Below are 13,188 nucleotides of genomic sequence, written 5' to 3'. Positions count from 1 at the left end.
CTATTTTTTTATGGGTAGAATGTCCTGTAACTACTGTTATCAAATGCTCTTGAGGCTTTTTTTTAAAAAAAATATGTTTTAAAATATATATTTTTAAAATGTATTCTTCAGATTTTTTTTAACATATAAAAAAGTCATTTTAACATATATTTTTACATATATTTGTAAATGCATTCCAAAAATGTAGATTTGTATTTTCAAAGACATACAGGATATTTGAAATGTATTTTTAAAAATATTTCTCATATATTTTGTAATAAAAACACATTTCAACATGCAGTATATATAAATAAATAAATACACACACACACACACACACACATATATATATATATATATATATATATATATTGAAATATATTTTGAAATATATTAAATATGGCCAAAATTGTAGCATTTCAAATATACGGCAATATATTTGGGAAGAGTATTTTTAAAATATATTTCAAATATATTTTTCTTCCATATGGGTTGTTACAGGCGTGAGACTTAAAAACTGAAGCCTGAGACCGCCAGAGAACTACATTTTCAGAAGGATGGGCACTATGGTAGTCTTAATTTTTCTCTCACTGCAGCTCCCCTTTAATAATGTTCAGTACTGATTTCTCTGGCGTTAATATTCATAACACACACTGAGGTCTGGGGCACTATCCAATGTTTTGACCATTATTTCTGAATAGCTTAGCTGGTTGCCTCCTGAAATAAATATAAACAGCACACCAGGAATACCAATAATGTGTCGTACTGGGGGACCATACTTGTTTTTTAATTAGTTTGGAGTTCTTTAAATATGTCTGTACAACCGTAATTCTTCCTATATGTATGAATAGTTATTGCTCATGAAAGGACTAGCTAACAGTGATTTGTTTCAAGTGGATTTTTTGTGCAGGACAAATTGTGATTTCAGAAAGTAATTATGTCTATTAATCTCTTGAAGGAGCCACGGAGGCCATAATTTTACTTCCTACAAAAGATTCATTTATTTTAAGTGCCTTGGATACAGTTCAGACACAGCTGTAAAAATTATGCATAGATCTCTCCATCGCTGCATGAGTTTGCGGTTAAGCTTCTTATTTGATGAAATTATTTGCTGTGTGATTTTGAAGTGTTGATAAAATTGAGAAAAAAAGATTTATTAAATTAAAGAACCTAAACTGGCTACTTATATATTTCTTCTTTTTTGTAGGAAAGTATATTTTGACAGGGTACAAGAATACCATAGCCAATGTGTAAATTATAAGCGTTTACTATGTGTACTGTGCAGGGGCGGACTGACCATTTGGAAACTCGGGCACTGCCCGAGGGCCTGGGGTCAGTAGGGGGCCCCATGAGATGCCCCTTGTACCTTTTTCATAGGCTTTTTTGAGTTTGGGCAAGGACACAGGGGCCCCATGATCCCCTATTGCCAGGGGGCCCCATGAGTTGTCAGTCCGCCCCTGGTACTGTGTTCACAGTTTTATGTTCATAGTACTGTATGTCTGTCTGTCTCTCCCTTGCTATCTCTGTATACTGTGTGTGCATATATAAATATGTATATACTGTACATATTATGAGTGTTTAACTACTTCAAGTGATTCTAAAGGCTAAAGGTTTTTTTTTTACCTTCATGCATTCTATGCAATAAAGTAAAAAAAACCTTCTGTGTGCAGCTCCCCCTCAGTCCCCCAATACTTTTCTGAGCCTGATCTTGATCCAGCAATATGCACTAAAAGGCATCGGCTCTCCGAGGTTTCTCCCTCCTCATTGGCTGAGACACAGCATTGGGAGCCATTGGCTTCTGCTGCTGTCAATCACAACCAGTAAGGACGAAGTGGGGGGTAGGACCGAGCAGCGCTCTGCGTATTTCATAGACATCAACAGACAGCTACCGCATAGTGACAAGTTGGGGATTTCCAAATTATCACTTCAGCCGATAGGAAAGAGGAGGTAGATTAGTATTAGCAATGGTCCAGCCACTGAGAGCCAAATGGTAATTAGAGCAGGGGCATATTTATCTGCCAGGCAAACAAGGTGTTTGCCTTGGGCGGCCTTTTTCAGAGAATGTGACACAGCTCTCCAGAAGAAGGGACCCCCCCCAGAAGAAGTGACAAAAGATGGGAACCAGTGGGGCAGAGCTGACTGTGAGTGTGTATGACCACCTGACACAGGAGCTCTGGTGAGGATTAGCATCTTACATCAGGGTCTCTGCATTCATCCACCTGAGCTCTGTTGGCACTTCCTCAGTAGCTTCCAGAGATGTAAAAAACTGCATCTACCCACTGGCAGCTGGGCCCAGCACAGCCTAAATGGCTGGCAGATTTCTTCCCAGGAGTAAGCAAGATGGCGGACCAGAACGGAGAAGAGGAAGATTGCATGCAGCATGCCTCTCCTCCTGTACTGCACAGGACATAGCCTTGACTCCTCAGATCCCTGAGAACCTCACACCTTTACCTAAGAGAGAAGATAGGGTTTGCCAGAAAAGACCAGCCATCTCCAGTGAGTAGAAGCTACTGAAGATTACTCCTCCTACCACTCCTAGCACCATCTGGAGGAGCCTCTGGATAGGTAAGAGCTTGGAGGACTGGTGCTTCCCCACTCCTGTCACACTGTCCCCCCATCATGCTGCCCCCCCAGTCACACTTCCCCCTGTGTCCCACTGCCCCCTCCTGTCTCACTTCCCCCTCCTGTCCTGCTGTCCCCCTCCTGTCCCTCTGCCTTCTTCTGTCCCTCTGCCCCCCTCCTGTTCCACTGCCCCCCTCCTGTTCCACTGCCCCCATCCTATTACACTGCCTCCATCCTATTACACTGCCTCTCTCCTGTTACACTGCCTCTCTCCTGTCACGCTGCCCCAATCACTCTGCCCCCTTCCTGTCCTGAAGGGGTGGATCTTAAACAGGAAGGGGTGAGACAAATTTAGATGGGGGAGCACCTGATTTTTGTCTTGCCTAGGACAGCAGAAAACCAAAATACACCACTGAGTTAGATGTCCATTGCCATATGAAGGTTGTAAGGGACCATACTGCTAGGGACAGATTGAAGGATAATGAAGATACCCCTAGGAAATAACAAATGAAACCGGGTAAATACAGCTCAGAGGCTCTAAGTGTGTACTGTGAAGGTATTTAATAGAAAGATAAGCCTGGTGGAATCTCCAAGGTGTCTGCAACCAGATGGTGCTGTGCATGTGCAGCATGGATGGTGAAGCCTGGCAGAGTCTCCAAGATGCCTGATGAAAGAGCATGCCGTACTCTGCTCATCCCGCGCATACTCAGAAACGCTTCGCACTTTGATGACGCCAACAATGTGCCGATCCCGGACATCTTGGAGACTCTGCAGGCTTCACCATCCATGCTGCACATGCACAGCACCATCTGCTGGTGGACCTAATCAATCTCCTCTCTGGATCAGTCTCACAACATCTGGCTATAGACGTCTCACCCTCTTACCCATGAGCCTGTTTTTATATTCCAAGATGTGAGTTACTACTTATCTTTCTATTAAATACCTTCACAGTACACACTTAGAGGTGCTGTGTTTCTTTGTCTCCCGTCTGCAGAGTTATGCTTCACTCATTCGCAGCTTGCCCTTAGTGCCTACTGGACTACCCTTACCCCTGCCCACTTAGAACTCATCAAAACATACATGGACTGCGACACCATGCACCTGTTATCCCTTTTGTAAATACAGCTCAGATCATGCTATAGTGCAGTTGAACAATGGAGGGAATTGGGTTCATGCTAGACTAGGGGAATGGGGGGAAAAGAGGTCCTGGAAGTTCACATGAAGCATATGATACCTAAAGGTGTGGTGCAACAAAAATGGGATAGAATCCTATTGCCCAGCACGATGCTGGGTGTTACTTAAGGAAAACACTCAGATTGTCTTTAAGCCAAGGATCCCAATAATTCAGAAATTTTGGAAGTTGGAGATGGGCTCTAGTGAAGGAGTGCTCCATTAGAAAGTGGTAATTGCAAATTTGGATGATGTCTTGAAGACATGGTTGGTCTGCATCTATTTAGAAAGAAAAAAAAACTACACTAGATCCAGTGTATTGGAGGTGTACAAAAGCTTGGTATCTGATAGTGTCAGACTGATATTTTTTGATGGGGGGCCTTTTTTGTATCTCGTTTATAAAGCAAATACTTAAGGTACCAACATACATGTAGCTCCTCAAGCTACAAGCCCAGTGTGCAATGCTGGTAGTGCTTAGAGACATTAATTCATGCTTTTTAAACTCATAAAAGGTAAAAAGAAAGACATTGGTAAAATCAAAGATGTAAAGCAAAATTGTTGAATAGTTGAAATGGGGAAAATCTTAAAGTAATTGTAAACATGATTTTTTTAAATTAATAAACATGTTATACTTACCTGCTCTGTGCAGTGGTTTTGCATAGATAAGTCCCAATCCTCCTCCTTTCGGATCCCCTGGCAGCACCCCTGGATCCTCTCCCCTGTCGATTGCCTCCATAGCAAGCCGCTTGCTATGGGGGCACTCGTGTGGGCTCAATCCCAAATGTCTCACAGGTTGTGACCGACAGCAGCAGGAACCAATAACTCCTGATGCTGCCTCCATGGCCAGTGAGAAGATAGAAAGTAAAGAGAACTTCTGTTCTTGGGCACAGCATTGGGTCAAGATGAGGCTCGGAAGTATTTAGGGTGGCTGGGGGGGATTTTCTTCAGAGATTTGTTTTTTACCTTAACGAAGAGAATGCATTAATGTAAAAACCTTATACCTTTACAACTACTTTAAATTTAAATCTTTAGGTGATTTCCAGGAACTAAGGCTAAAGAATATCAATGATTTTGATAGACTCCTATCTAAGATTCCTACAATTAATTGCAGTACCAACTGTAATTTGGTGTACTATTTTTTTTCCTACATAAATTAGAACAGTGGTTAATAATAAAAATAATGCTAAAAACTCCTCCAAGAAGTCTAATTTTAAGTGACAGAAACTGAAGTAATTGAAATAATTGATGCCATTTTATTTTACAGCTTTAAAAATGTAGTACATGTATTTAAACAGGAAAATTAAATGAATGTATACAAAAGAGTACTTACATTAACCTAAAAATGTCAAATGAATCCTTTTATATAAACATGTAAAATACAGAGCCTCCATATCAAGCCAAGAGAAATTTTGAAAATTGTGTGTTGAAAGGCAGCATGTTTTTTTATCAGACATTTATGGATTCTTACTGCCTGGTTAACAAAGAACCATTTGACCTGTTGGATGTCATCTTGGAGTGTCAGTAAAACTAGAATTTATAGCAGGGTGTGTATAACCAAAGATTGCATACCAAAATCCTGGTCCTGGCAGTTCACACATATCCCCTAGCGATGGGGCATGGAGACAAGAAAGCCTCAGCCCAGATTCCCTGGTGACATGAACAATAAAATGACAGATTACATGGCTTCTAGCCAAAAGGAAGAAATTGGATGTGGACTGGAATGTTGACCTGGGTCAAGGCATTTTTGGCAATATAGCAGTGCCCCCTGAAGGAGACAACATATTTCCAGGAGGATGGCTGGTGTAATACTATAGGTCCTTGTGATTAGGGAGGACAGCCCCTTTTAAGTGATCGATTGTCGCTCATTAGATGGAGGACTACACCCGGCTTTTCGAAGGTGGTTGTGTGGATGGTATCTGTAAGTGCTTTAAATGCAAGGCCCAGCCATGCTTGGGTAGTAAAGGGACTACCCAGAGACCAGCCAGATACTAAATATAAAGGATGAATGTACGTAACGTTTCATCCTTGCTCTTTTATTTCTATATGCTCTATAATATATGTTTAGATTTCTCTGTTAGTGTTTTACTTTATTTGTAAATAAATAAGACCTTGCTTCTTTGAGCATTGTGTTTATTATTATAGCTAATATTGTAATATATTACTACCATCAATATTGTCAGAGGTTAGATATACTAGCTAATTATACGGACCGACAAGATAGTACATGATTTTAATATAAGTAGGGAGAAATCCAAAAACCACCCCCTATTTATTTCATTGTCAATACTTTTTTCCCCAAACAGCAACAATACGTCTGTAACTGTTGGGCATACTGTATGTGGGCAGGTACCTTACTTTCGTCTATAAAAAAAACAAGATCTAAGAGTTCACTTTAGTAGTGTATTGATCAGCATTTAATATGCTTTGTGGAAAAATAGGTTACAACAATATTACTGTTACAGTAATTCATTGTTTGATATGGAGACATAAAAAGTTCCTTTGAGTTGCGCTAATCAGTAAAACCAACTTTTTTTCGTAATTGTTTCTGTTTACCTTTTGCTAACAGATTATATCTATCTATCTATCTGTTAGGAAAAGGTAAACAGAAACAATTACGAAAAAAAGTTGGATATATATATATATATATATATATATATATATACACTGTAGATTACGAAAAAAAGTTGGTTTTATATATATATATATATATATATATATATATATATACACACACTGTAGATCTTTAGTCTGGGGCAGACAGAGATCTGCAATATTTCATATACCCCCAACCCCTACAATAACCAGCTCAAGAAGATCAAGTAAAAGACTCCTAATTATAAAATTTCCATTTCATAAAACCTCTAGCATAGACCTCACAGATTTGAATGCAGCATGGCTGTAATTGGGTGTCCTAAACCTCCATTAAAGGATAAGTTCACCGGTTAACAAAAAATACTAAATGCACATTTTTTATGCAGGTAAAAAATTAGCATTTAGTATTTTTTGTTTCTGGAGCCTCTAAAGTATTGCACCAGCGATCAGCAGATCACTGGTGCCATGCAGGTCTCCCACTGACCTGTTAGTATATCTGCTTGCTCGTACATCACGTATGGGCAATCAGATAGTTACTGACAGGAAGGCTCAGTGAACTATTATGGCGCTCCACAGTTCTGTGTTAGTTCATTGACAACTACAAGCTGAAAGCCTCAAAAGCTGTCGGAACTTGTAGTGGTCTCAATCACAGAACATTGAATGAGTGATGCTGCTGGGTGAGCAGCGCCCCACACGGCCATGTTTTTTTAAAAAATTGTGACAGCTAGTGGGGAGCAGAAGATCCCCCGCAAGCTGCCAGAATGTGGATTGGGGGGTGTGGGGGCTGGTCATGTTACACCCTGAATTTGGGTGTAACTTGTAACATGTTACGAAAGGTGAACTTATCCTTTAAGTCAAAGCCTGCAAATAGCTGTTGTTAATAGTTCTTAAGCAGTCTAAAGAATGGTTTAAAGCACTCATCCTGGCCTTTGTCTTTAATTACCAGAATCAAAATCACCTCATAATTTATATTTAGTACTATGATGGGGGTACATTCATAACATATGATTACACAAATGCAGAAGAAGAAAATGATCAGGAAAATACCAGACATGCCTATATTTTGAGGAGCAGAAAGCTGGTGGGACACAATGCCCCTTCTGAGGAAGAGTTACGTATCATGTTTGGGGTGTGACAAATCCTAATTTCATTCTGTGGAATAATGGCTGGTTGTTAAACTGTATAACATGACCATCTGGAAGCACTGATATAGTTAGGGGGAATGTCGACTAGAGCATTATAAATACTCCAACACCCATTCATCACTCCTCAGCATACTACTCAGACCCTTTCATTGGTTAAGGAACTTCTGTATGCACCCTCTTCTTGGGCCAGAAAAAAATGGCTCCATCTGTTGCTTGGTAGTTCTTGTTTGGAATTAAATCTGCTAAGAATACTGGAAGAGTCATTTATGGAAGAGCCAGTGACTCAGCTCAGAATTACTCTGAAGCAAATTGTACATTTCCAAATATCTTTCATTGTTAATCATGTTTATTCCACTATTGTCTGTTTTGTAATATTCCTTTTTTCTGTAAATCATTTCTTGTATCCTTTTTCTTTTCTAATAAAATATTTTAAAAACAATGTTACATTCAATCTCTAAGCACTCAAAATAAGAAGTGAAAGAATCCTTGCTCTTTGTAAACGCTGTACGTCCTTGTCTAGACATAGTCTCACAGAATTACCTCTTCAGAATTTCTATAGCAGTTGCTGTAAACAGTGTGGGTTTCTATACAAACATGTGGTGGTGGCTACTGTGCGTGTAAAGGATTCATTGTGGAGTTACCCAACCCCATTGATGATCATTCTCAGTTGGCTGGTGCTTAGAATGTTATCTTACAAGTTGAAAAATCTCTGCCCCAGGTGAGGTTGGGAGTGCAAAACATCACATCCTGGTTGCAGAGGTAGGATAGTAAGCCTGGCACCATCACAATGAGCTCACTATATTCTGGCAGAATCAACAGTTTTTTTGTAGTGTTTTTAAAGAGAAAAAACATGGGGGAATGAGCATGTATGAAACATCCTGTATGGGGGAAATTTACTAAAACTAGAACATGCAAAATCTGGTGCAGCTCTGCATAAAAACCATTGAAAAAAAGGACATCCAAGAGGTACTGGGACTTTGATAAGAGTTTATAAAAAGTACTGAGAGGGCAAAAAACATTTGAAGAGCCTATTGGCTCAGGTTAGGTTTCTCACAACAGGCAAGGCTACCCTAGTGCGGGTACTCCAGCAGGTCACCAGGAAAAAGAGTGCATATATGGAAGGAGCACCAGACCAAAAGATACAAGTCCAAATTGGACTCCAGAATGAATTTGGACCAAGGGCGGACTGACAACTCATGGGGCCCCCGGGCAAAAGGGGATCATGTGGCCCCTGCGTCCTTGCCCAAACTCAAAAACGCCTATGACAAAGGTACCAGGGGCATCTCATGGGGCCCCCTACTGACCCTGGGCCCTCAGGCAGTGCCCGAATTTCCAAATGGTCAGTCCGCCCCTGATTTGGAATTTTATCTTTTGGCACTCCTTCCATATATGCACACTTTTTCCTGGCAACCTGGAGAAAACCAATCAGCCTGCAGGTTTCTTTGTCAAAGCTAAACTGAACAAGCTGAAGAAGTTAGAACCTGATTAACTACCATGCACAGCGGCACCAGATTTTACACACTCCATTTTTAGTAAATTTCCCGTTATAATCTTTATTTTATTTGCTCAGCCATACACTTTGACTGTAAATACAGTTCCTAAATGCTTTGACTTAACCTAGTCTGGAGAAATGGTGGTGCTGCATTAATCAAATTATTTATGGTTTTTTCCTTCACTTTTTAAGGAAAAAAGAACAGCCTGAAATCTTCCAGGTCCCATTAAATTTAATGTGCCATGTTCATTTTATCCTAATACTTAACTTTACTGTCACTCTCAATGTCCATGACAAATCACTTTTTTTTATCTCACATAAAAAGATTGCTTTATAGTTCTCTATCTCTTGTTATCTCCGCACACATCTGGTATAAATATACCATATAAACCTCTTACAGGTTTTCAGAATTTTCAGCCTCTTGGCAAGTTAATTCTTTTTCATGAGATACACATCTACACTATTGATTTTCTGTTCTGCCTGCTCTTTCTACTTCCTAGGTGGTTGGCGAGTGGAGGTTTAGTCGGATCCACTGTGATATCTTTGTCACCCTTGATGTTATGATGTGTACAGCAAGTATCCTTAATCTGTGTGCCATCAGCATTGACAGGTAAGAGACAATTCTGTTTGAACAGGTGTAACTTTCTGCATTGTGCATGTCACGGGGAAAGGAACATGTAGTGCTGACACTTGCCAAAGTTCTTAAAACATAATTCTCAAGCCTATTCTATAATACAAAGCGTGTCATGTTTAATAGTCCATTTTCTTCTGTAGATTCTATCTGGTGCCCTTCAAATCTTTATACTTTTCCATCTAGAGTCTAATGTACCTTCAGTGTAATACAATGTGAAGCTGTTAAGTCACAAGCTGTCCTTAATGCAATTCATGTTTGAAAAATTGAAGTTGAATAAAGATTAATTTAAAGAGATGGATACCATGTTAAAGGGTCAAAGCACCAGAAAGTCATATTTGAGTTTTGCTTAGACACTGGAAAAATTAATCAACAGGCATCTGGCAGATCATCCTCTACATTTCCCTGATGTACTCATCTGATGGGGATATTATAGAGGAGACTCTTGCAAGCTTTCATTTATTTAGTTTTTTTTTAAAGCTAAACTCAAGACAAACCATTAAATATCCAGTTAAATGCTCTATCCAGCCAACATGCTGACTGGTTAGTGAAAGAGCATCCACTAACTGATGAGTTCATCCCCTGCTCTCTTCTCTTATCAGCATATTTCTTACAAGAACAATATAAATAAACCACTTCTCCGCCACCCTATAGCACAATTACTGCTACAGGGCTTTAGGGCTGCGCAAAATCGTGTATATATATATATATATATATATATATATATATGGGTACTCCGGTTTCCTCCCACACTCCAAAGACATGCTGGTAGGTCAATTGGATCCTGTCTAAATTGGCCCTAGTATATGTATGTATGAATGTGAGTTAGGGATCTTAGATTGTACGCCCCTTGAGGGTTAGGGACTGATGTGAATGTACTATATATGTGTAAAGCACTGCGTAAAATTGACAGCGCTATATAAGTACCTGAAATAAATAAATAAATAAATTATATATATATATATATATATATATATATATATACACACACACACACACACACGTGCTTTTGTATTTCCGGGTAGGGCTTGCCATTGGTGGCTACAGCTGTCAATAACTGGGTCCCGGAAGGAGATTCCCCACCGGCACCTGGTGATTGCCGACTATCACTGATGGGGGAGAGGTCTGTATGTAAACAATACAGATCTCTCCCTGTCAGCTCCAGCACACTGCTTTGTAGTGCTCTCCAAAGCAGAGCAATACAAAACAACATGCCTCCCTAGTAAAGCACACACACAGCACACAGTACAACACACACAGCACACCTTAACCTTTTGATCGCCCCAGATGTTAACCCCTTTCTGTCCAGTGTTATCAGAACAGTGCCAGTGCTTTTTATTAGCACTGACCACTGTAGTGTCACTGGGGATGTCAGTAACAGTTAGTCAGTTGCCCCCCCAGTGTCAGAATGTCTGCCGCAGTCCCACTATAAGTTGCTGATCGCCGCAATTACTGGTATTAACAAAAAAAAGTAAAAATTCCAGTATATATACCGCCATTTGTAGACGCTATAACTTTCACGTAAACCAATTAATTTACACATATTGGAATTTGTTTTTAGCAAATATATGTAGCAGTGTACACGTTGGCCTTAATTTATGATGAAATTGTATTTTTTTTTTTACTGGATATGTTTTAGAGCAAAAGTCAAAAATATTGTTTTTTTTCAAAATTGTTGGTCTTTTTTTGCTTATAGCACAAAAAATAAAAACATACAGGAGATCAAATACCACCAAAAGAAAGCTCTATTTGTGAGAAAAAAAGTTTAATTTGGGTGCAGCGTTTCATGACCACGCAATTTTCAGTTAAAATTACACAGTGCCGTATAGCAAAAAATGGTCTGATCAGGAAGGGGGGAAAATTCTCTAGAGAGCAAGTGGTTAAAGAGGAACTTCAGTGCCTTTCATCATAGATCTGCCCCCTCCACCAGAATTGCCATTTTTGATTGACTGGCACATGCACAGATGTGCCGAAGGGCTCTGCACTGCACTTGGGGCCATGCAGAGCCCTGGGGCTCACTTGCACCCGTGCCGAATTGTGCATGCACAGAAAAATGGTCCCAAAGCCCCTTGGCTTTGCCATTCTTGAAGATGTGTGCATGAAAGCCTGCACATATTCTGCTAGTTCCTGAAGCTTAGAAAAGCTCTTTAACACATCTGCGCACATGTGCTTAATATCGTTTTCACCTAGGCAAGAAAGGCGGAATTGCTACCTTACACTAAAAAAATAAGAAACACAAAATATTCAAGTATGGTAGAGGAAGGGGACTTTGTCCTCTGGGGTGAAGGTCCACTTTACACACCCTTGCACCCTAGTCCTGAAATTAATGCTTCTCTATGGGTTGATTATAAGATGATGATATCATTTAAAATTCTGGTACTTACACTAGATGGCGAAAAATAATACATTTAATAATGTACTAATGAATATCCAACTGGATCAACCTTTTTGTGGTCGAAGATCATTAAAGATTAGCCAATGAACAAGCATAAGAATACAAATCATAAAGAAAATATGAATCTTTAACAGTACACCTTGACATATCAAAAGTCTTGTCTTTTATTTACATCAGGCTATCGGTATCACATGCCATGACTTGTGACGTCTGTTACTAAATACGTTGATGTAAAAACTCTTTCTAAAAGCAGAAAGGATTTTTTTAGAAAAGCCTTTTTTCCCCAGAAATCCTTTAAAGGAATGGTGCAGTTACACTTATACTGAAGCTCCCGCTGCGTTCACCCTCCCACCCCACTACCAGTCCTATACTGATTCACGTTTTATGCTGTAGTTACACATTAAGTGACTGTCATTCACTGAGCTTTTAAAGCATTGACTGTCATTTGCCAAACATAGATTTCCCACTGACGACCATAGAGAAAAAAAATTTATGATTTTTTTCCGGTATTATATGATGTCTAAACTGCACATTAAATAAATATGTATGAAACTGGAAATATGATTTATGAAGTTTTGGTAACATGATAAGAGCTGTCGGATGTAATTTTCTCCTTGTGGTTTTTTTAAACCATGGATTGAATACATTATTGTCATTTTTACTTCCTTTTAAATGAATCATAGTCAACTCACAAATTTATTTTAAAGCAAAAATACGACTATAGTCTAAATAGCTTAGCATGCAAAAAAACTATTGTCCCGGAGAACATGCACATAGAAGCTCTACAGTACATGGGATCTCTCTACTAGGATTCACTTCACCCAAGGATGGGTTCACCCAACGAATAAGAAAGCAGGTCCCAGGTGGGGCTTCTATGTGTTTGTTCTCAAAAATAATAAAGTTTTATTGAATGCTGAGGTCATTGGTGTGTGGCTACTTTTCCTGTGGATGATGTATAAGAACAAGGACAAGCTCCATCTGATTCCCACACTTGAGTCTTTAGATTCAAGAATCATGGAGAGAATTTGGAAGCAGTGACCTTCCATCCAAGATTGAAACATGGCACAGCGGGGAGGTCTTGGTTGCTGGAAGGTTGATCAATGCAGTGGAAACTGAAGTTCAATGTTTTTAAATGTAAAATGATGCACCTAGGGAAAAATAATCCCTTGAGAGAGTACAATATTAGGGATATAGTATTGGCCAGCACTATAGAGGAAAAAGA

At 39.5% G+C, this 13,188-nt stretch overlaps 1 protein-coding gene across 3 annotated transcripts in view; it reads left to right on the top strand.

Annotated features, from left to right (window-relative positions):
• DRD2 (dopamine receptor D2) overlaps positions 1–13,188 on the top strand; it is a 530,501-nt gene that overhangs the window by 393,153 nt on the left and 124,160 nt on the right. For all 3 annotated transcript variants that reach the window (XM_089673079.1, XM_089673077.1, XM_089673078.1), the window contains exon 3: positions 9,441–9,550. In XM_089673079.1, coding sequence (XP_089529205.1) covers positions 9,441–9,550 — 110 coding nt within the window. The remainder of the gene's footprint in view (positions 1–9,440; positions 9,551–13,188) is intronic.

This window comes from Staurois parvus, unplaced genomic scaffold (assembly GCF_062004578.1).
Source record: "Staurois parvus isolate SC_StPar_1 unplaced genomic scaffold, SC_StPar_1.0 ptg000135l, whole genome shotgun sequence".
Taxonomy (NCBI): domain Eukaryota; kingdom Metazoa; phylum Chordata; class Amphibia; order Anura; family Ranidae; genus Staurois; species Staurois parvus.
The sequence above is the reverse complement of the archived record's forward strand: the minus strand, read 5'-3'. Positions and strand labels throughout refer to the sequence as shown.